The 24,150-nt window shown below is 39.4% G+C and overlaps 3 protein-coding genes across 6 annotated transcripts; 2 read left to right on the forward strand and 1 right to left on the reverse strand.

Annotated features, from left to right (window-relative positions):
• Positions 1-167: 167 nt before the first annotated feature.
• On the reverse strand, positions 168-5,857 carry LOC121758462 (kinetochore protein NDC80 homolog). Its single transcript, XM_042153860.1, has 5 exons — positions 5,419-5,857; positions 3,114-4,279; positions 2,041-2,287; positions 741-887; positions 168-665 (listed from the first exon to the last, which is right to left on the reverse strand). The coding sequence occupies exons 2-5, from the start codon at positions 4,241-4,243 to the stop codon at positions 426-428; spliced, it is 1,764 nt and encodes a 587-aa protein (XP_042009794.1). The 5' UTR covers positions 4,244-4,279; positions 5,419-5,857; the 3' UTR covers positions 168-425.
• A 9,392-nt stretch (positions 5,858-15,249) lies between these two features.
• LOC121759576 (WD-40 repeat-containing protein MSI1-like) lies at positions 15,250-20,030 on the forward strand. 3 transcript variants are annotated; one of them, XM_042155214.1, is made up of 7 exons: positions 15,250-15,701; positions 16,465-16,791; positions 16,902-17,054; positions 17,863-17,987; positions 18,071-18,166; positions 18,263-18,532; positions 19,873-20,030. In XM_042155214.1, the coding sequence occupies exons 1-6, from the start codon at positions 15,357-15,359 to the stop codon at positions 18,489-18,491; spliced, it is 1,275 nt and encodes a 424-aa protein (XP_042011148.1). In that variant the 5' UTR covers positions 15,250-15,356; the 3' UTR covers positions 18,492-18,532; positions 19,873-20,030. The 3 variants fall into 3 exon arrangements, with proteins under 3 accessions (XP_042011148.1, XP_042011149.1, XP_042011147.1); XM_042155215.1 differs by lacking the exon at positions 19,873-20,030 and adding an exon at positions 18,654-18,698; XM_042155213.1 differs by lacking the exon at positions 19,873-20,030 and having other exon boundaries at positions 18,263-18,629.
• Positions 20,031-20,969: 939 nt separating this feature from the next.
• Positions 20,970-24,028, forward strand: LOC121757030. 2 transcript variants are annotated; one of them, XM_042152495.1, is made up of 2 exons: positions 20,970-21,232; positions 22,784-24,028. In XM_042152495.1, exon 2 carries the CDS (start codon positions 22,787-22,789, stop codon positions 23,870-23,872), a length of 1,086 nt encoding a protein of 361 aa, XP_042008429.1. In that variant the 5' UTR covers positions 20,970-21,232; positions 22,784-22,786; the 3' UTR covers positions 23,873-24,028. The 2 variants fall into 2 exon arrangements, with proteins under 2 accessions (XP_042008429.1, XP_042008430.1); XM_042152496.1 differs by lacking the exon at positions 20,970-21,232 and adding an exon at positions 21,248-22,509.
• The last annotated feature ends 122 nt before the right edge of the window (positions 24,029-24,150 follow it).

Raw genomic sequence — 24,150 nt, forward strand, 5'->3', positions numbered from 1 at the left:
AATTATCTTTACCTATGGTGAGAATAATTATATCCTCTCAAAATAACACTGTTTTATTAAGAAACAGTAAATGTTGATAGTGAAAATACTGATTTTTTATAATAAAGAAAGAGAAATATACTCATCCACCCTTTTGGTTTCAATAAAACAACGTAACAATTCATGAATTACGTACTTAACGACATCTTAATATTATCCCAGTAAAAGAAACATAAATTAAGTGAAAATACATTGATGATATCTCATTCCTATTAACCAAATATACACACAAGAAACAAACTATTCTCTAACATAAACAACGATTTCTCCACTTTCGAATTCATCAACAACGATTTCTCCACAGAAACTTGTACTGTATTAGATAAATATGGAGTACTACTCATATTTAGCTAAGAAAATCAAGTGAGTTGGGAGTTCCCAACCTTTTATGTTAGGCAATTGTTCGAATCTGAAACAACGTGGCCATGTGACGAACGGTACCCTTTGTAAGTATCAGCAACGGCACCAGCAGTTTCCAGCAGGTCGGTCCTCATTCGTGCAATTTTTGAGCCTACGTACTCTTTGTATGCTGCAACTGAATTAATCAAGTCAAAGAGTTCCCGAGCACACAACTTAACATCTTCTTCAGTTTGAATCGTGTCTTCGTGCAGCCCGGCCTTGGAATTCTTCATCAAAGCAAAACAGGGAATGAAGAGAATGGTCTTTCATGTAAGGAAGCAGTAATAAGTGGCTGGGATTACCTTCAACAATTCTGCTGCATCTTTTTCAACAATAGAGATGTGCTGAGCCTTCGTTTCAACTTCCTCTACCATCTTCTTTGCTTCTGCTGCGCGTCTAGAGATATACTCTTGCATTTCTTTCGTCACTATGTCCAGCTGAGATTCAACCTATATGATGATGACAGACCATTCATTAGGATATACTCAGATACACTGTGTTCCTGAAGGTGTTTCATCAAAATCACCACTAGATGTCACAGCACAATATCCGAAGAATACAACACCTTACTGTTCAAAGGCTAACCAAAACATCTAGTCAGGAACGCAAAAGTGAACTTGCGTTACAATTCAGAGTTCGAGGGCCTAAGAGGGAGACTATAATGAACAACTGTAACTTTATGGCAATACAAAACTCATAATCTAAAGGCACCTATTATACAACATGAAGCACATGCAAGTAAATGTGCATCTTAAGGTAACATAAACCAAATTTCAGCATAGCTCCTGAAAGAAACCATCAAAATTGAACTTTTTTCAGTCAGTTGAACCTTTTAAGATGCCAACTGGGGAAAACTTCAAGATTCTATGTGATAGTTGTATAACCTAAAACACTAAGGAAAAGAAAGCAAAGCATAAAAAGCACAAATATGGTAACCGGAATTTAGCCAGGATGTCCTACATCAGCACATAAGGACCACACAAACATTTGTTATCTTTACCCCTAATTTCTGAGTAGCGGTAGTAGCCTATTGAAAGTTATATCTGCTTCACATAAATCAGCTTCCTCACTTCAGATGAACTAAAGGAATAGATAGAAACTAGAAACCAAGACACACAATTTAGTTCTAATATAAATTGGAAAACTTGATGCAACTAGTATTAATGGTAAAGCCAAAAACAAAATTATTAACTATTAAGTCATTTTCCTTATAGTAATCTTCTGCAGTAAAAAATTGGCACTTGGTAGAACACAATGACATAAACAGGACCAATCTTAGCTAAACCAAGCCTGTTACATGACTTAGTTGAATTTCTTCCAAAGTTGCATAGCGAAAAATACAAGAATGCTACTGAACATAATTAAAACCATCTTATCACGCTCTATATTTTCGGTGCTGAATGCATAATGGTAGTACCCCTCATTTAAAAGGGCGTCTTTGTTGAAATACTAATCTCACACTGTACTTATTAAAGATACAGATAAAATTGATGAATTGTTGCTAAATGAGCAGCTTACATGCATGTTCTTGGGACAACAAGTGATGTGAGCATAAGAAACATTGCAACTTAGCTACTGTTGAAATCAAATCTGCATGCTTACCTCATCATTGTGGGACTGAAGGACAGCAATACGAGTCCGTTTATCCTCCAGCTTAGCAGCATTTTCACCTGATTGTGGCCGAAGAGAAATCAGTTCTTCCAATTTCTCCATTGAGCTCCCTTTTATTTCCTCAACAAAGGCAACAAGTGCGGGCTTTAGTATGCTCTTGTAATCTAATCCCAAGACCTCAGCTGGTGTGGACCCGTCGGCATGCAGCTGATATTGAAATCCATTTCCAAGCTTCAACCTAGAAATGAGTTTTAAACGAAAATAGCAATAGTTAATGGGTGGCTGAATCAAATGGTAATTTAAAGAAACTAACTTAACCCCTGGAGAACAAAGTCATTAGACTTTAACTTGTGCAGAGTCTTTAGAAAACAAAACTGCTAGGGTGGGAAAAATAAATGGATAGACAAGTTTTCTACCAGTAAATCAAAGTAGAGAAATATTTGTAGTTAATTGTCTTTCCTGCATCTCTTCTACACGGTTGCAGTGGATCAGGATTATTGTCATTCTTATAATCTAAAACTACAGTGGAACTTCACTGCAGAGTAAAGACAGAAGAGACATGATGAAACAAGATATTTCTAGAGAGAATTTTACAGTTGGCAGAGGCAATCTTATCTGAGAATGCACTACACTACTTGGAGTCGATAAAGATGATATATAACTACTACTCAGTAGTATTATGCTATCTTATATAGTTGGCAGAGACAATCTTATCTGAGAAATACACCAAATGACCAAAAAGAAAATTAAGCTAACTTACAAGCATTTGGCTGTAACTCCATACGCAAAGCAAATAAACTTTTGCACGATACGTAGGAGAAAATAAACATGAAATTACATAAGGGTGAGTGTATCATCACCTCACCACATATAAAAGGGCTGCCAAAGACACTCGGCCACTAGAGCTGCAAGTACTAATCAGCCTCCAATAGCAACAACTTTGTAGAACACAATTAGTGTGGTTAGGTTTCCCTTAACCCCTTAATACAAAAAAGTAAATGTACAAACAAAAATAGCACTAGGAACTAGTTTATGCAGTTAAGAAGAAGAAGAAGAAGAACCACCTTCTAATAGTTTGGTTGCATTCCATCAAAAGATGCTCGAGCTCCTTAAACTTATTGCCTATCTCAGAATCGAGCTCCCAAATCTTCTCCTCCCAGCCACTTCTCCCAGCCTCGGCCTCCTCTAAATTACGTTCCACAGCCTGCAATTCTCGTTTCATTCTCTCAGCATCTCTCATATTAATCCCCTGTTCCTCAATCTTCCTCTTCAACTCCTCATTCTCATCGCAAATCCTCTTCCGCTCCTCCGCCTTGGCCTCCAATGCCCTCTCCTTCTCCACTAGCTTCTTCTGCACATCCACCAAATGTGCGTCCAGCTGTGCGATCATGTCATGGAACTTCGTCACGTCCTTTTCTACAACTGCCTTTTCCTGCTCCAAAACCTCCTTCTGACTCGGGCCCTTCTTCAAACTCGTCAATTTGGCATCCAGCTCGTTAGCATTTTCGTCAACAGCCGTCGCAGTTTCCCCCACTTTATCCCTCCACTCTTCCAACTCACTTATAAACTCCGAATCCAAAGCATCCATAGCCTCATCATCTCCCATAATGTAGAGCAGATAACTGTTTACATTGTGCATCAACATCTTTTCACCCTCAAGTTCAGGAGACGAATTCAATGTAGAATCCGTGTACTGAGCTAATTGAACAAGCCAGTGGATAACCGGAAGCAAATTGGGCCATGAATGCGGCGTACCTGGGGCGCGCAGGGCCGATTTGTTCAATTTCAAGGGGCATTTGAGTGATTTCAACGCGTGGCTGAGATCGCCGTCGATTTTCTGAGAAGCGAACCCGAAGCGCTGCAGTAGAAGCTTTAGGGTTTCGGTGATGTCTTTAGCGGAAGGCAAAGGAGGCTTAAGCGAAAAGGGGGCGGAATGAGAGGCGAGGTAGGAATTGATGGTGCGGAGGGCGGCGAGTTGGTAAGATCGGTCGGATATGTTGGTGGCGGCGGCGGAAGGGCGGCCGGCGGAGGCAATTGAGGGGAGGCTGCTGCAGAAGCTGGCGTCAGATTCGCGGCGGTTGACAGGAGTGGTGACTGACTGCCAAGGATCTGCTGTGTTGGTGGGCGTGGGAGGTAGCGGACGCCGGTCCGGAGCGAGGGATTCCGCCGCGCGGCGGCGGCCGGCAGCTCTCATCGTCTCAGATTGGTTTGGTTCAGATGTTGATTTTCCCTCCAAAAGAATTGAATTTGAATGATTTTATGATTCAAATAAAAAAAAAATTCGGGGTATAAGTATTTTCGGAGTAAAAATATGGTTACTTTTAAATTCATTTCTATACACATATCAAATTCAAGTTGTTGAACTAAATTCAAAGATTTTGTGTTGTAGATAATTTGTAGTACTAGTTTTGTGAAGATTTTTAATATTTAAAGCATCTACCACCATTACACTAAACTCAAAACTATTTTAGTGTAAATATCATACTAATTATTGATTTTACCCCAATCATTTACATTACACTCAAATTCAAAAAAATATTCTCCACTCACTTACTTTTTATAGTTTTCAATCATATCTATATATTTTATCTAAATTATACACTAACCCAATGACACTTTGTTAATAATTTAAAATAAATTAAATAATATAATAATTATTACTTAATATAATTATATATAAAATATATTATTTATTAAATAAAGAAGTAAAATTTAGAAATTTTAAATACAATAAAAATACTAGTATAAAATATTACAACATGCATCAAATAACTAACACAATTGTCACCCACAGATTTAAGTTTTAACTAATATGTATAGTAGTATTAATTTGGGAACATCTCCAATAGGTAGTATAATATAATTTAACTAGTCAATATGTACGTGCAGTATTAATATAACTAATAAAACAATATATAATCGTCCACAGATTTATACTCTTATTAATCATCAAAGCAAAACTGGATTCTCTATTTGGGAACAAAACGTCTCTTTGTTTAGTTAAATTATAGGTTATACTAATATATGGGCTAACCCACTAATTAAAAACTAACCAAATATTAATAGAATCAAATTAGGTTATTGATAGGGACCTCGAGCCCCAAGCCCAAACGATCAACTTAACGAGTCCGATGCCGGAGAGCCGAAAAAAAGTTTCAGCTATTGATGTAGCCTCTTGTCGCTCCCAACAATAGTGACTACTCGTTATATTAGTTAGAATAGTTATTTTCCTTAATTACGTCCTTGCTTTATTATTTTTATTGAACAATATCTTTAGGTAGATTTTATTATATATATATATATATATATATATAATCCTTATGAACAATGAAAAGAGAGAATTGGAGGAATGAATTCTGACCATCCTACCTATCGGGAATCGATGTCGGCGGCTGGGAGAGGTCTCGGCTGTGGCAGCGGCCGGCGGTGCGAGGCGCGGAGGAGGCTGAAGCCGCCGCCTGTGCATGCACAGTGGCGGCGACGGCGGCAGACCTGGAGAGAAAGAAGGGGAGAGGGAGAGGGAGAGGAGGAGTCCGCGACGGCGACGGCTGATCTGAACGGGAGGAGATCTAGAGGTGGCGGCGGCGTCTGTGTTGCGCACGGTGGTGGCGGTGCGTCGTCGGGCTCGCTACGGCGGCGGTGGTGGAGTGGTCTCTGAGAGAGAGATAGGAAAGGGAGAGAGAGGGTGAGAAGGGAGAAAGAGGGAGGAGGAAGGAGGACCACCGCCGGAGGTGGCGGTGGCGCGACGGCGGCACCGGAGGGAGGCTGGCGGCGGCGGCGATGTGTGAGAAGGAGGGGGGCTGCTGTGTTCTTTTAGGGATTTCAATTATGAAGAATGTGATTTGGGGAAGGGAAAGTCATGTATAGGAGGCAGTGTAATTTGGGGCTTCTCACAAATTAATTAGTTGGGCCTAGAGGTTATAAAGTTGGGCCAAATTAATTATCTTTGGGTTAGTTCTTCTTTAACTTGGGCTAATGAATTAAATGGTTTTGGGCCATGAATATAATTAGCAATAGGCTATGCAAAATAAATCCGAGCCCAATCTCCTTCAAATTATTTTGGGACTTTAAAATATTAATTGAGAGATAAGGTGGAGAATTTGGGTTTTGTAAATAAATCTTTGGGTTGATAATTGAATTAATTGTGGGGAATTGTATAATTAATTTTAGAATTTTTCCAAGGCCGAAATAAATATAAATTCTCGGTGGGAAATTATTACGATAAGTTAATCATGGGATTGAATAAATTTTTAGGAGTTATTTAATTAATTATCGGAATAATTCGACTTACAAATAATTTACCCCAAGTTTCGAAATAAATGTAATTGCAAGGGGAAATACATACGATAATTCAATTATGCGCTGAAATAAATTTTGGGATTTTTGTTCGATATTATGATGGAAAAATACGAGGAGCTAACGGAGAAATTATGGGCGTAAGCGGCCGACCGGCATCGCCCCGCGACGCCTTGGGCAGCCGCTAAGGAAATAGAAAGAAAGAGGGAGACGACGTTCTCAAGTCACAGAAATAATTAAGTTTAATAAAGAAGTGCTATTAATTAAATTTCCTAATTTAATTAATATGCAAGTTTCTAAAATTTTCTAACCTTGAACAAATGATAAAAGAAATAAAGTAGGGGCATGCATTTCTATAAGTATGTGAATTTCTCGAGTCTTATTAGTACGTTGTTTGTTTTCAAAAGGCTATCTCCGCAAGTAAGGTCGGAGTAAGAAATTCAAGTTAAAGGAACTAAACGATCAAGGTGAGCTTTCTTATACTAAAATACAAATCGTATTTTATGAAAACAAGAACACATGTTCGTGATTTTAATGATGTTGTTATGCCATAAATGTTTTGTGTATGATGCCTATCTGTTTGGCTAAGGCCAAGTGAATTATGAAAGATGATATATGTGAATCGATTCGATTTTGAGTCCTAGTAGGGTGGTGTCCCTACTTGGAACCTCTGACCGTGAACGGCAGAGAAGATGACCGTGGAAGGTGGCCACCTTCCCGGTACATGGAAACCTCTGACATGATGGGCAGGGAAGGTGACCGTGTGAGAACACCATCTCAACGGCACAATGTGATCAGATATGGCTAAGTACAGGAAAAAGGAGTTGCAACCCAATGTGATATTTTTAGTAAGCTCGGGTCTTTTCAACAACACCCCGAGTGTTACTGTTATGATGGCTTGACAATATTTTCAAATGTATATGTGTATTCTTCGGCAATGTGTTCACTGAGTACTTTTTGTACTCAGCCCTGCATATATTTCTAAATGTGCAGGTTGAGCAGCGAAGTGGTGGAGGAAGTGCTATTGAGACAAGACATTTAATTCAGTCAGATTTTGACTCTCGGAGGTTCATGTCTTCATACATGGAACCGCGTTCATTTGCTTCTGTTGTGCATCTTAAAAGACTCAAGTCTATTTTGTTCAAAACTCTGATTTTAATTCGAGCTATTCCCATTTGTTTCGAGCTATGGTCGATTTGTGATGTTTTCCCCTTTCTTCCCCGCTTCTTTAATCCTCCCCTAGTCGCGATCAACCGTGTTTTCTATCCTTAGAAAATGCGGTCGTGACAGGGGGCAACACGGGTGTTGGACCCTCCGGGGTCGGCACGGGTGCTAGACCCTCCGGGGTCGGCACGGGTGCTAGACCCTCTGGGGTCGGCACGGGTGCTGGATCCTTCGGGATCGGCACAAATGCGGGGGCCTCCATGCTCCACACAACTATGGGGGTACGGTGCCCCCACTAATTGTTAGCTCCTACGGGGGCAACGGACTTGGTCTCTTTCATGAGACAAACTCGGCACCAATGGCACCAAGGATGATGCCACCCGCCGAGAAGCCATCAAAGTTCACGGGAACGAATTTCAAGAGATGGCAACAGAAAATGTTGTTCTACCTAACAACGTTGGGTGTCGTGAACTTCCTCAGGGAGAACGAGCCAACCCCGCCAAGTGAGGACGAGGCACGTGTCGAGATGTACGTCGAGTATGACGCTTGGCGCAAATGAGACTATCTTTGTAAAAACTTTATTTTAAGTGCTTTAGATGATAGTCTCTACAACGTGTACTGTACTATTCCCACATCAAAACAAGTGTAGGAAATGCTAGATAAGAAGTATCGTAGTGATGATGCGGGCACTAAGAAATTTTAATAGCCAAGTACTTGGACTACAAAATGGTTGATTCCCGACCAATCATGGACCAAGTGCAAGAGTTCCAGCTGATCATCCACGACCTCGCTGCCGAGGGAATGGCCCTGCGTGAAGCTTTCACGGCGGGCACGGTCATTGAAAAACTTCCACCCGGCTGGAAGGACTTCAATAACTACCTTAAGCACAAGCGAAAGGAGATGAATCTCGAAGACTTGATCATGAAGTTGCGCATCGAGTCAGACGTGCGCAAACGCAATGATTTGGCTAATGGCCATGGGCCACATGTTGCAAAGGCCAATCTGTTGGAGCGGGGTGGTCCCTCCAACAAATGCACTCGTCCAACTGCAAAGGACAAGGGCAAGAGGAAGCAGCCTGTGAGGAAGGTTAAAGGCAACTGCTACAACTGTAGCAAACCTGGCCACTTTTCCAAGGACTGTCGCAAGCCGAAGAAGAAGCCGGCTGCCTACGTTGTTGAAAAAGAGTTCAAGGACTGGGATGAAAGTGACCTTGTTGCTGTGGTCACGGAAGAAGTCAACCTTGTTGATAACAAAGGTGGCTGGTACATCGACACTGAAGCTACTGCCCACGTTTGTGCCGATAAGAGCAAGTTCGCCTCCTACACCGCTGTTGAAGGGAGAAAAATTAATATGGGAAATCAAGCCTCGTCTTAAGTCCTCGGCATTGGGGACGTGATTCTCATGATGACGTCCGGCATCACCATCACTTTGAAGGATGTGCTGCACGTCCCGGACATCCGCAAGAACCTAGTGTCAGGATCAATACTAGTGAATAAGAGGTTTAAACTTGTATTCGAATCTGATAGGTTTTCTTTGTACAAGTTTGGAAAGTCACTCGGAAAAGGTTTTGTAACCGACAGACTTTTCAAGCTTAATGTAGCTACACGCCATGTCCCTAAGCCGTTGACTAATAATAAGAATGCATCTACTTCTTCTTACTTGACCGAGTGTTCTAACTTGTGGCACAATAGATTGGGACATGTAAATCCAAATGTCATTAAAAGATTAGTAAGTTTAGATTTACTAAAGGCAAATAAAGTAGAAACTCAAAACAAATGTGAAACTTGTCTTGAGGCGAAAATGACTAAGTTACTGTTTCATTCGGTTGAACGGAACACAAAACCCCTTGAATTAATTCACACGGACGTATATGACTTAAAATTGGTGCAAACAAGAGGTGGTAAAAAATACTTTATCACATTCATAGATGATTGCACAAGATATTGTTATGTCTATCTTTTAAGAAGTAAAGACGAAGCAATAGAAGCGTTCAAAAATTATAAGAACGAAGTCGAGAATCAATTTGGATGTAAAATCAAAATGATTCGAAGTGATAGAAGGGGTGAATACGTAGCCCCATTTGAGGAATTATGCAACACAAGTGGTATAATTCATCAAACGACTGCCCCATATTCACCACAATCTAATGGTGTTGCAAAACGCAAGAATCGAACTCTCAAAGAGATGATGAATGCGTTACTGATCAGTTCGGGGATGCCCCAGAACATGGGGGAGAAGCTGTTTTGACAGCCAACTGCATCCTAAACAAAATCACACACAAATGTAAGGACGTTACTCCTTATGAGTTGTGGAAGGGAAGGAAGTCATCCTACAAATACCTCAAAGTGTGGGGGTGTTTGGCAAAGGTGATGGTTCATTCGCCCAAAGAAGTTACAATCGGTCCTAAAACGGTTGACTGCATCTTCATTGGGTATGCACTTAATAGTAGTGCATATCGATTTGTTGCCCATAAGTCTAAAATACCGACTGTGACCGTAGGAACAACAATCGAGTCAAGAAATGTTGTATGTCTTGAAAATATATTTCCTCGCAAAGACAAGGAAAACATTGTACCCAATTCTGAGACGAGAATTGCGGATGAAGCCACTAGTTCTAAATCAGTGGATGAAGAGCCAGAATCGCGCAAACGAACAAGGCATGATCCAAACGATGCGGTACTAAGACGTAGCAGCAGGGTCAGAACACCAAAGACATTTGGTCCTGACTATATTGCATTCATGTTGGATGAAGAACCAACATCGATAAAAGTAGCCTTTGTTGGCCCAGACGGGTTGCATTGGAGAGAAGCTGTTCAAAGCGAAATTGATTCAATTTTGCTAAACCACACGTGGGTGTTGGTTGATCTACCTGAAGGTGCTAAACCTTTAGAATGCAAATGAGTCCTTAAAAGAAAGTTTAAGACCGATGGAACAGTGGACTAGTATAAAGCTCGATTGGTAGTCAAAGGCTTTAAACAAAAGGAAGGGTACGATTTCTTCGATACCTACTCACCTGTAACGAGGATTACATCAATTCGAGTGCTTCTCGTGATTGCTGCTGTACACAATCTTGAGATTCATCAAATGGATATTAAGACTGAGTTTCTAAACGGTGACCTTGAAGATGAAATCTATATGGAACAACCAGAAGGTTTTGTAGTACCTGGACAAGAGAAAAAGGTATGCAAACTGGTTAAATCCCTCTATGGATTGAAACAAGTGCCGCTGCAGTGGCACTTGAAATTTGATAACGTGATGTTATCAAATGGATTTAAAATCAACGAATGTGACAAATGTGTCTACATTAAGAACATTGATAATGGATACGTTATAGTGTGTCTCTATGTTGATGATATGTTAATCATGGGTAGTAACACCTAAGTGATTAACGACATGAAAGCCATGTTAAAGAGAAACTTCGACATGAAGGATATGGGTCTAGCCGATGTAATTCTTGAAATGAAAATTCTAAGAACATCCGAAGGAATCACCTTAACACAATCTCATTATGTTGAGAAAGTATTAAAGAGGTTCAATGCCTATGATGGCATCCCGGCTAAAACGCCTATAGAGCTCAATGTTCACATGAGCAAGAACAGGGGTGCGCCCGTTGCACAAGAGGATTATGCACGGGTCATTGGATGCATCATGTATCTTACTAATTGCACTCGACCTGATATTGCTTGCGTCGTGAACAAGTTGAGCCGTTATATGAGCAATCCAAGCAAAGAGCATTGGAAAGCTCTTGTGAAAGTTTTGAGGTATCTCAAGTATACTCAAAATCATGGGCTACACTTTTCGAGATAACCCCCGGTACTTAAAGGGTATTGCGATGCAAACTGGATATCCGATAACAAAGACTCACTTTCGACAAGTGGATATGTCTTTACCATTGGGGGTGGTGCTGTCTCGTGGAAATCCACAAAACAGACATGTATAGTCAGATCCACCATGGAATCATAATGCATAGCTTTAGATAAAGCTGCGGAAGAAGCCGAATGGCTTAAAAACTTCCTTGAATATATTCCAGGTTGGTCAAAGCCCGTGCCTCCAGTGTTAATTCACTGTGATAGCCAAGCCGCTATTGGGATGGCCAACAGTGGCTTGTACAATGTTAAGTCTCGACACATTCGTCGACGACATAATACCGTGAGACATTTGATCACAACAGGGGTGATTACAATTGACTACGTGAAGTCATTGGATAATCTAGCGGATCCGCTAACCAAAGGGTTAAATCGTGATCAAATAAATAAATTGCTAGAGGGAATGAGTTTGAAATCCACAAACTTAAGAATTGTCATAGTGGTAACCCAACCATGATGACTGGAGATCCCAAAAACTTGGTTCAATGGGAAAACTAAGCTGTGAGAATTCGTGTGAACACTCATCTACATCTATTCCCTAGAGAGTAATAGAGTATTGAAAAACTTGCGTAGTGGTGAGGTTAAGTCTATGACTTTTAATGATCCCTAAAGGATCTCGTTGAGATGAAGTTATCAAGGAGATTGAGTATGGCAAGATACTTAACGAGGAATCACCTATATAAGTGTGAAGTGGGGCCGCTTTAAACAATGCACTTATGAATCCAAAGTGGTGTCCAAGGCCTGAAATGGACACAAAACGTGAGAACGGATGAGGTTGAGGTGTTTAAGTGGTAACATCATTATCTCGGTGCACGCCGTGGAGGAATAGTTCAAATCATCGCGCTACTAGTCCGCCTGTGTATCCGATGGTGTAGACTATGGATGGTTCAAAGCCAAAAACTACCTATCCTTATGCTTACATACCTCTTGAGGGTTGAGCTTGTGTCTGCATACATATGCATTTGGCAATTTCCACTCATGTGTGAGATTGTTGGAATCGTGCTTGGTCAAATGACTTTGACTAATAATAAATGTTACAAGACTTTTAATTTTATGAAATTAAATAGAATAGCGTCGATCTATGTTCATAGTAGATGACCGTAGTATATTCATTTTCTCAAATCCGATTCACAGTGAGTAAGAAATAATATATTAAAGTTTGTCACAATAAAGCTAGAAATGAACTATGGCAAAAACTAAGAGATTAATTAACTAAGTATAAATTATCACACATCGGGATGATAAACTTCTTTAATGAAGTATTTAATCAGATGAATTATTGTGTGTAATAATTATCGTGGAATAAGACGGGTGACAGAGCCCACACGCGCGCACACGCGCGCACCGTGCCCCATGCACCGGGCGCCGGGTGTCGTGTGCCTTGGATCTTGGCAATTGGTCTTTGGGTGGTCTTTGGGTTGTTCTTTGGAGCTAGTCGTTGAGCGTGGTTCAAGCCCTGCTTGTTCTTTTTAGACCACCCCAAACTTCACGCTATCCCCGACGGGTCCTGGTCCATGTCATATTCCCGCTGGACCCCGACACATAACGGGAGACAAAAGGTCCCCGCTGGACCCCGACACATAACGGGAGACAAAAGGTCCCCGCTAGACCCCGACACATAACGAGACACAAAAGGTCCCCGCTGGACCCCGACGAATAACGGGAGACAATGGTCCCGATGGTCCATGGTGTATCCTGTCGTGTAGCATGTCCAGGTGCGTCGTGTCTCTTCAGCTCCCAATGGCTAGTGCACCAGTCAATAACCCCCGGCGGTTACAATCAAGCCATCATGGCACACATAATGGCTGTTGACTCCATCAATGCCCCTGCGGGTGGACTTGGCCTATAAATAGGCATGCATCCATTGCATTCCATACAGAACATACACAAGCATTCTTGCATACACGCTCTCTCTCTCTGCATAATCTTCCCGTCGAAGCTCTGCCCCGCCTTACTCCCGTTCGCCGGAGCTCTACTGCTAGCGGTGCTGGTACTTCAGAGACGAAGCCGTTTTATCTTTAGGGACGACACGCCAAACCGAGAGCACTAATGGGGCGTATCTCGTCTTGCGGAAAGAGGACTCCTCGACTCGGCTTACCGCTTTCCACAGAATTTTTCTCCGTGTAATTTTTCAGTTGTTTCCGTGTAATCTTCATTGTTTCCGTGTAGATTTCGCCCGGCAAGTTTGTATCTCATTTTCCAACACCTAAGTTTGATTTTTGATAGTGTAATGGATAAACAGAGATTAAACACTGTGCTTTCATGCTCTTGGTTATCGTCAATGCTTGATCCTTCTGGATGCTCCTGAAGGCTCAACAAAGAAATTTTTAGCCCAGCAGCAACTCGATACAGTTATAGCTTATCGAAAACATGTAGACACCATGATTGAACTTATTGCGAAACTTCTTTTCGGAACTGAAAAGGCGCACGAAGCCCTCAACGCCGATCTGCAAGCTCAACCTGGAAAACCTCTTGTTGAGTGGGAATGTCATAAATTGCTGGTGAAGCTTAATAGTCTTTGTTTTGCACATAAGAATTAATTGCCTCCAAGATACAAGAATTATGATGTATTTTTATGTCTAGGTTCAAGAATTTGAGACTCGATGTGGACATCTACGCGAATACGGGATGAAACACACAGCTACCATCGCCAAGTTTTGCAATGCAGGCGTGAGCTTAGAGAAGATGGCAGAAGCTTCCTCCCAAGCCTGTCTCGGCCCTCCTGTTTATTGTTAGCAGCGTCGCAGATTTCTAGTAGCTTCATTGCATATGTAAAAGTTTACTTCTAGTTTGTGGATAAATTGATATGCTCTGTTTGGTACAAGTAGAATTAGATGGACCTAAGACAGAAGAAGTATTATCTAGGTTTAACAGTTATTTGGTAGCATAGTTAAATTAGCATGGTGTATTTCACGTCTGATTAATTTCTTTAAACCTTGGCTTCTTGTGGAATTCAAATTCAGTGTTTTATTCATCTAACAAATAAGATAGACCATAAAGAAAAGAAGATAACTCATGGTTGATAATATTGGAAAATTGTAAAGAGAGTGATAACAATAGTCTCTTTTGCATATTGGTCCCCGCAAAATTAGTCATGGCAAATTCTATTCTTACTATCTCTCACTTTCTATCTTTCTCCAATTATACCAATTTCAAAAATAAAACTTGCGTCGCTCTCAAAGTCCCTGTTTTCATTTTTGCTCCTCATGACATTTCGGACTCTAATATTGTATCCATCTGATAAAAAATATATATATATTCACCGTATATTTTCTCGATCGAGTGACTTAAAAATAAATTTTCATCCTAAAAAATAAAGGGATATTGGTCCCTAAAACCATGAATTTTGATCAAAATTTGGTATTTTCCATAAACTTAAAAATTGATCTAGAATAATCACAAACTTTACATTTTGTTTGTTATTTTCCATGACAGCTCAAATAAGATATCTTCAGCAAAAATCTTATTATACGTGGAGAATCGTGAAATGTTTATGATATTTTAGATTACTTTTTAAGTTCGTGACAAGTAGGATAAAAAATTGCGTAGAAAATCACGTTGATTTAGTGGTCCCAAGTAGGATAAAAATGCACGGAAGTTGGTTGGATGTGGTGATTGACGTACCATGTGAAATAACAAACAAAATGTAAAGTTTGTGATATTTTAGATAAATGTTAAAGTTTGTAGAAAATACCAAACGTTCAAGATTTTAGAGACCAATATCCCAAAAATAAATAGGGTTAACCATCCCCAAACTTGCAAATGTGAAATTCAATTAAAGGTTGAGCTAGAGAATGAAATCCAACGTGAGAATGGGCTTTTGAGAAAGAAGCCCATCAAATTATATTCATATATATAATTCCTTTACAAAACCAGAAATAAAAAGACAGAATCTCTCTCTTCTCTTCTTCCCTCCAAACTCTCCTTCCAAACCCTCCCCAAAATCAAAATCAACCTTCAAAAACCTCCACTTCTCGGAAAAATGGGGAAAGACGAGGAAGAAATGCGGGGGGAAATCGAGGAGCGCCTGATCAACGAGGAGTACAAGATTTGGAAGAAGAACACCCCGTTCCTCTACGATCTGGTCATCACACACGCCCTCGAGTGGCCCTCCCTCACCGTCGAGTGGCTGCCCGACCGCGACGAGCCGCCGGGGAAGGACTACTCCGTGCAGAAGATGATCCTCGGCACCCACACCTCCGAGAACGAGCCCAATTACCTGATGCTGGCGCAGGCGCAGCTGCCCCTCGAGGATGCTGAGAATGACGCTCGCCAGTACGACGATGAGCGCTCTGAATTCGGTGGATTCGGCTCCGCTAATGGCAAGGTAGCTCTCTCCGCGAGTTCAGCTTGATTTTGTTTTCTGCTGATGTGTGAATTTGGACCTTCAATGACTTAGTAAAATAAATGTGTAATTGCTGGAATTTTTGTTTTTGACCTAATTTTTATGTTTCCGATTATGAAGATCTCTACTTGATCACTGCAGTTGCTTGGGAGATCTAACTAGATTGTAATCTATTGATGTTTATGTAAATTCTCCATTTATGAGCATTTATCCCTGTGAAATTACTAACATGAATCCATGATATGTTAGGTATGCGATAATCTAGCCCCTTTTTGGTGATTGATTTACTGTTCGTTTTTCTGCTGCTTTATGTTGTGCTTTGTGTTCCGGTAGTTGGACCTTTGAGGGCTATGTGATTGCTGAAATTTGTGTTATAACCTAATTTATCCATCTCCGGTCATGGCTGAAGATCTCAACTTGATCACTGCTGTAGTTTGGGAGATCGAATTAAATTGTAATCTATAAATGTTTATGTAAAACCTGCATTTACGGGCAAGTCTTTTTTCTCGGGGGATGGGGATAGGGGGTATTGGTGGTGGGTCCCTCTCCCTGGAAAATCCTTCCTCAATAAGCTTGTATATATGAATGTTGATGATGCTAATGATTGCATGCTGAAGCAGGATATGTTAGATTAGATATGCGACAATCTACATCCTACACCCCTTTGGAAACTTATTTACTGTTTGTTTGATAATTCGGTAAAAGCGTTTGTTGATTGTGGTACACAACGTGTTATTACATGCAGGTGCAAATTATCCAGCAAATTAATCATGATGGCGAGGTGAATCGTGCTCGCTATATGCCTCAGAACTCATTTATTATTGCCACCAAGACTGTTAGTGCAGAAGTTTATGTCTTCGATTATAGCAAACACCCATCTAAGCCTCCCTTGGATGGTGCGTGCAACCCTGATTTGAGGCTTAGGGGCCATAGTACCGAGGGATATGGTTTATCGTGGAGCAATTTTAAGCAAGGTCATTTGTTGAGTGGTTCAGATGATGCCCAAATATGTTTATGGGATATAAATGCAACTCCAAAGAATAAGGCTTTAGATGCCATGCAAATTTTCAAGGTAAATAAAAGATATTCAGTGTTTGTCCATTCCATCTCTAATCCGAAAGTTGTGGGTTCTTGCTTGTCATCATTTCATTAACTCGAAGCTACTATATGTAATGAGATCAGATTCATGAAGGTGTGGTTGAAGATGTAGCATGGCATCTGAGGCACGAACACTTGTTTGGATCTGTTGGAGACGATCAGTATTTGCACATATGGGATCTCCGTAATCCAGTAATGAGCAAGCCTGTACAATCTGTAGTTGCTCATCAGAGTGAGGTAGGTGCCTTATTTGGTACTCTTTAAAATGCTGATCTTGTGGATGCTCGTCTGTAACAAACATCATATTCATTTTTAAAAAAAAAGAGGTTTTATGTGTTTTGAACTATTTAAAAGGAAAAAATATCTTTCATGTCAAGGTGTTTAGGCAGAGAAATCTTTGTCACAATTTTCCAGTTTAAGTGCAGTCTAGTGATCCATGATTATATAGAAATACCGGATGATTTTTATTTCATTTACTTTCCTGGTCTAGATTATTCTCACCCAGCAAATCTACCCTATTCGCGAATAGAAATATGATTGTTAGAAAAAGAAAGTATATAAATTTTTTGGGGTTGCTAAAAAATATTTGGCAAAGAAACTAACTACCATGGAGCGGGAAAAAATCAAGCCAAGTCATTTTTCAGTTGGAATATTTTTGGGCACCCCCGCCATCACCTATTTTGCTACTACTCGAAAAGTGGTCTCATTATTTGGACGATCCATAAAGCATGTCTAAAACTAAAAATCGTGTCCAAGTTTGTGACCTTTTGGTAATTAGCCATTTCTTTATCAAAGTAGAACTTGCACTACTAACAATTGATTATTCATGCATGGAGTACAATTTGACATGCGTATGGACCATCGTGGAACTAACTTGATATAGCGCTTTAGGTTTATTTTGGGTGGAATATAAATGTACTACTGTTTCTCTTGCTTGCATATATATTCATCAATGGGGGTGCACATTTCATGTAGTTTGCTTCGCTTCAGATCCTCGCCCCATATTGTGTACTTGACCATGTTATTTATGATATGCACTTTCTAGGTAAACTGCTTAGCCTTCAATCCGTTTAACGAGTGGGTTATAGCAACCGGATCTACTGACAAGACTGTTAAATTATTCGATATGAGAAAGCTTTCTACTGCCCTCCACACCTTTGATTGCCACAAGTAAGCCATTATTCTTACCTTTTGCACATCAGGGATAATTGTATATCTCATTTTAATGGAATCTTCTTTAACTGTAACAACAGGGAGGAGGTATTCCAGGTTGGATGGAATCCGAAGAACGAGACCATCTTAGCTTCTTGTTGCCTTGGTAGGAGATTAATGGTCTGGGATCTTAGCAGGTAACATCTCGCCTCTCGGGTCTGTTTGAAATGGCAAAGGATTTCATGATTATAAATTTTTAATACTGTTTATACGTCTGTGTAACTCTGTGACAGGATTGACGAAGAACAAACACCAGAGGACGCAGAGGATGGGCCGCCAGAGTTGTTATTCATCCACGGTGGTCATACAAGCAAGATATCAGACTTCTCGTGGAACCCGTGTGAGGATTGGGTTGTTGCTAGTGTGGCTGAAGATAATATACTGCAGATTTGGCAGATGGCGGAAAACATCTACCACGACGAAGATGATCTGCCCGGAGACGATGCTGCCAAGCCTTCCTAGTTCACAACTGACCAAGATATCCATACATGTACTATGTTGTGGTAATTAATTCGGCCTCTCTCTTCTTCTTTGATGTATCATTAACTTTTGAGTATTTAAATCACCTTTTGATGTTAAACTAATTTTCCATCAAGCTAATTGTTGATTTGCCTGCAATAATAGAATCATTTATAAAGGATGGAACTCGTGAAGTATGGCTGAATTTTGATCTTAAACTAGAAAATCCAACATCGGTGAGTTTGCTTGTATTTGTGTAACGTGACAAAATAAATTACTATATCACCAAAATATTAGACTACTCTCTTCTCTTTATGATAAATGTTCCACTTTGATTCAATGAAAAAAAATAAGTGGGAGTTTTATAAACTATAAAGAAATTTAAATGGAAAAAAATTGGTAGGATGTAAATTTTATTTTCTATACTGTATTAATTTTATTATAAATTGTGGAAGAAATAAATTAATGAAATTTGTCTAAGAATTAAAAATAGAGAAATAAAAGTAAGATATTTTATGATGCTATTTTTTTTTATAAAATTAGATATTCTTTCTTTTTTTGTTCGTATAATGAAAATTATTCAATTTTTTTATGATTTTACTTGTTAACAGAGGTGAGTTCTATTTAAAAAAAAATTTATTTCTCTCATATTTCACTGTTTGTGTAATAAAATATATGTCATCTTAATTGTTTATTTGTATTGAGTTTTGACTGATGAAGTACATATATTTACAATATTTATGAGATTATTTTATTTGGCTATAAAGATGAGGAAAAAGTAAAATAAAAATCGAGGAAACGTGAAAAATTTAAAGGATTCAACTCAACCGTAAAATTGTTAAGTCACGCGCACGCCTACGCATTACTCTAGACTCCATCCCACTCTCACAGCTCGGAGCGTGCTCAACATTTTCTCAACTGTCGTTTTTCTAACAAGCGCGTGCAATGTGTCTTTTCTCTCACGCGTGTAACCGCTAATTTTTAGTAATGGAAAGAGTGGCGTACAAATGACTCTCTCTCCCCTCTTGCATGATCTCTTCCAAACACGGGGTGGGATCCTCTGCTGTGCTGAAAGCTTTTCAGCACAGCAGCCCCTGCTGCCCCTCACAACAAATTAAAATAATATATATATTTTTAATTTATTTTATTTTTATTTAATTAATTATTTTATTTGTTGGGAGGGGCAGCAGGGGCTGCTGTGCTGAAAAGCACAGCAGAGGATCCCCACCCTCCAAACACTGCCTTTTTAATTCGAATATATTTTCTTTTATTTTTAGGAATAATTGATTTTTTTCAAATCAAAATTATGTGACATTCATATTAGTGGCGATAAAATTATGTCGTTTCGAATAAATTGACTTCTTTCTTTTTTGTTTAATCATAGGTGTACTGAATCCGTCTTTTGGTGGAATCCGACTAATCCTACTCGACCGGGCTTGCGGATTAATGCCGAAAGTCTTCCAGCGGTGGCGGGATTTGAACCCGTGACCTCAAGGTCACCACAGCTCCACGCTGCCAACTGCGCTGCGACCCGTTGGTAAATTGACTTCTTTCTAATTACACTCAAAATAGAATAATGTCATTTTTATTCAAAATATTGTCGTTTGTTGTCGCTTCATATTTGATTTTGTCGAATTCAAAATTGCAGGACAGATCAAATTTAATAAAAAAAATTGAAATGTGATTTAAATAGGAGTATCAATTAGTACGTCATATTTTTACTTGAACTAATCATGTTTTGATACAAATATTTGTGTTGAAAATTTATCTATTAAGTTTGCATTATGTGTATTACTACTACATATTAGTATGTTAGAAATTAAAAACAAATATTTAGAAAATTATTATTGTAGGCAAAAATTGCATAAATTTAAAAAATTCACACTAATTTAGTTTTCTTCGCCTCTCCACAAAATAATGATTCAATTATTTGTTGACTCAAATATAATCACTAGAATAGAATATAGTATAATAAATCGTATGTAACATTGGAATAGTAGACCATGCGAGTTGAATTATTACAAGACAAACATAATAACAACATAATTGGTCAAGGTCTAATCTTCACCACGTGTTAAGAAAACCCTCAATCCGAATATGAATCTGACCTCCTACATTTAAATCTAGAAACGACTTTGACAGACACGTACTCGTTAGCAACAAAATCTCATCTGTATTGACATAATACATGACGACACAAACCTAATAGTATGACACAGTATCCATTAATTTCACGTGTATTCTTAGCAACATAATCTTATCCGTATTGACATAATACATGACAATACAAACCTAATAGCATGACACAATATTCATCAATTTTGCGCGTAATTCAAATATATCTAGATGTAAGAATAAATTTTAGGTACAAAAGTAAGAATAAAGTAAAGATGCGAATCAGTTACTTTAGTCACAGGCACACACCTGCTTCTGTTTCAAGTTAGCCAAACAGAGCCTTATAAACTTTTATTTCTTAGGAAAATTAACATTATTACATGTAAATCTGCTTTCCCATAAAAACAAAATGTTTTCATCCCATTTCTGTAAATTACTTGTTTTGGTGCTTCACATTTTCTAGCAGTAATTGGAAATTTTCGAAAATGGCCGCTCTCTGATTTCCCCACGACCTCTCCAATTCCCATGTTTTTCTACTCCACTTTCTCTCTCTCTCAGCCCTAATCACTTTTTCGTATCTCAATTTTTGTTTTCTCCAGAAATCGAAGTACCTACCAGCAAATTATTCGGTGAGCATTTCCGGTTAATTTTATCATTTAGTCATGATTAACTGCGGAATTTGAGATGCTAATTGAGGGTTAAATCGGCGAGGCGCATGTGTTTTGGTGAACTGATTTAAATATTATTGCTTGCTGGCTTTTTCTGTATTAGTTTATAGGAATTTTCCAATCTAGTACTAATTTATTGATAGCGATCGATTTCGATCGATTGAGTTGAGCTTCTGTGAAATTGGGTGAAAATTAATCGATAAGCCTATCTGTCGCCTCGCGTGATTCAGCTCGTGGCACGTTGCTTCGTGGTTTAGGTATTAGTTAGCATGTTATCCGAATATCTCTTCCATAAAATATCGTTTATGTGTGTGTATATGTTAATCTGAATCGTGATTTTATTTTATAAAGGTTGAATTTGTTTTTGCGTGTATATAAATATAGTGGATGTGCATTTTGGTCTCTGTCATAATTCTTCAACTAGGATCCTGATTTGCTTTGTTGATAACGAGGTGGGTTTGTTTTCATCTTTTGTGGCTGAATTCTGTAGAGTTTTGGTGTTTTGTGCAGTATTCGAATTGCTTCTCGACTCACTGATTTGTCAGTTGAATTGGATTGTGGTTATTGAGTATTGGGTTATGATGTTATTCTAAATGTGATTTTCCAACAGTGTAAGATCTGGTCGGATGAAATTGGATTGTGAATTTTGTGTTTATGTTGTTGGGAAAATGATTTTTAGTTTTTGAAAAGATTCTATTGACTTATGTTAGCTTGAATTAACAGCAATGGCCTTTGGTGGTGATATCATCCCCTTCTTTCAACTAATGTATTTACGAGATGTGCTTTCGTGACCTTCAAATTTTGGTCTTTAGTCTTGTGAAGGCTGATCAAGTTAGAGTTGGTTATGAGAATGATATTTTATTTCATGACTTTTGGACATACATGTATTTTCTATAAATTGATTTTGCACAATGATGCTGAGGAAGTTATAAAAATTGTATTTTGCTTGTTTTGATTTTGGAAGAATTAATATCTTTTATTTATTTGATGTTGAGTTGGAAGTTAGGAAATTGTCTTTTGGAAGTGGTGCTATTGTGGTTAATTTGCATTCCCATGATTGACATGTTATGTTGGTTGGATATTTTCACAAGTTTATATATCCACTTTTCCTCATACAAGTTTTTATTGGCAATTGCTGCACCTACAGCTCTCTTGTTTGCTCTATTTTTTGTTTGGGGGTGAGCCATGGGGAGGAATCTAACACAATTTAGCAGATTCATTTTGGGGAGTGAGCCAAGGTAATGGCACTATAATGAGGTGATTTAACTTTTAACCTCTGTATATGCTTGCTTGTAAACTTAACTTTTAATGAGGTGAGAAGAGTAAACTATATAGTATAACGATAACATTTAACTGTATCCATGTATTTTGAGCTGTTGAACTGATTATGTTTATACATGACCTGCTGTAGTTCCAATGTTTCATGCCTAGCTGCCTTTGACTTAATAGTGGATGTTTTTGCCAAAACTATCGTGTTTGTTAAGATTTCAATGTTGTGTGGGTGTTGTTTAGGAAATGGCAAAGGGTACAAGAGGTCGACGCAGGATTGCTTCACGTCAGTGCAGGCCATCGCCATACCCCCTACCATCACACAAAGAAAAGGACACTTGCTCCAAGGTAATAAAAAACGACTGGGAAGACGCCACATGCTCAGTCTGCATGGAGTGTCCTCACAATGCCGTTCTTCTCTTGTGCTCCTCCCATGACAAGGGATGCCGTCCTTACATGTGTGGCACCAGTTTCCGCTATTCGAACTGCCTTGACCAATACAAAAAGGCTTATGCAAAAGCAGTGCCATCTGACAGTGGTCCGGTTCACGGTTTACTTGATAGCCAAGTTATTGGTCCATTTTCTGGACAGACTGCGGAAAAGAGTGGTGCTGCAGAGGTTGCATGTCCCCTTTGCCGGGGCCAGGTGAAAGGCTGGACTGTAGTACAGCCTGCGCGAGAACAACTCAATGCCACGAAACGGAGCTGCATGCAGGAAAACTGTTCATTCGTGGGGACATTCAAAGAGCTGCGGAAACATGTGAGGGCGGACCATCCTTCTGCAAAGCCAAGAGAAGTGGATCCCACTCTAGAACAGAAGTGGAGGAGGATGGAGCGTGATCGGGAGAGGGATGACGTGATGAGCACCATAAGAACATCAATGCCCGGGGCAGTGTTTTTTGGTGACTATGTGATTGAAGGAGGTCAATACGAGTTGGATTCAGACGAAGAGGAGGGCTTCGACATAAATGCCATGGAGCGGAACGAGGGCATTGAAGTTGGTGTTAATCGGAATTTGATGTCTATGTTTCTCTTTCTGCAGGCCTTTGGTTCTGCAGGCAATGTCGGATCGAATAGGCGACAAGAGAGGGCCGCCAACCCCACCACTGTAATCGACAGAGGATCCGTGAGATTGCATCGTGACAACACGATGAATGGTTTCGAGTATTCTGATGAAGATAGTGAAAACGACGATGTGATTGGGAACGAAAACGACAGGAACGGTGGTACGTCTCTGATGGGGCGTCTGCGTCGCCAAGGTAGAGTCATTTTGGGGCGGTCGGGACAGAGGAGAAGGGATAGAGAGATGAATCAAGGTATGAGATATCTGTAAAACCTTTTGACATTTGCAATGCACATTTTCTATTTTGCGATGATCCATTGAATTCACGAGTTGTAAGATACTATTATAGGATAGCTCAGGAATATGGATGAAGAAACTTGCCATCGTGTAATTTACTTTGTAATTCATGATTTATTTGTTTTGTCATGTTGATTATTCACTTACTCGTGAGTATTTACTTCAAAGAAGAATGTAATTTCTACATCACTCTCTCTTTCGTTTCATTTGAAGTGGTGATTTGACTGCTTTTTAATAAAAAAATCACTTCA

Source organism: Salvia splendens, chromosome 12 (assembly GCF_004379255.2).
Source record: "Salvia splendens isolate huo1 chromosome 12, SspV2, whole genome shotgun sequence".
In the NCBI taxonomy this organism is placed as follows: domain Eukaryota; kingdom Viridiplantae; phylum Streptophyta; class Magnoliopsida; order Lamiales; family Lamiaceae; genus Salvia; species Salvia splendens.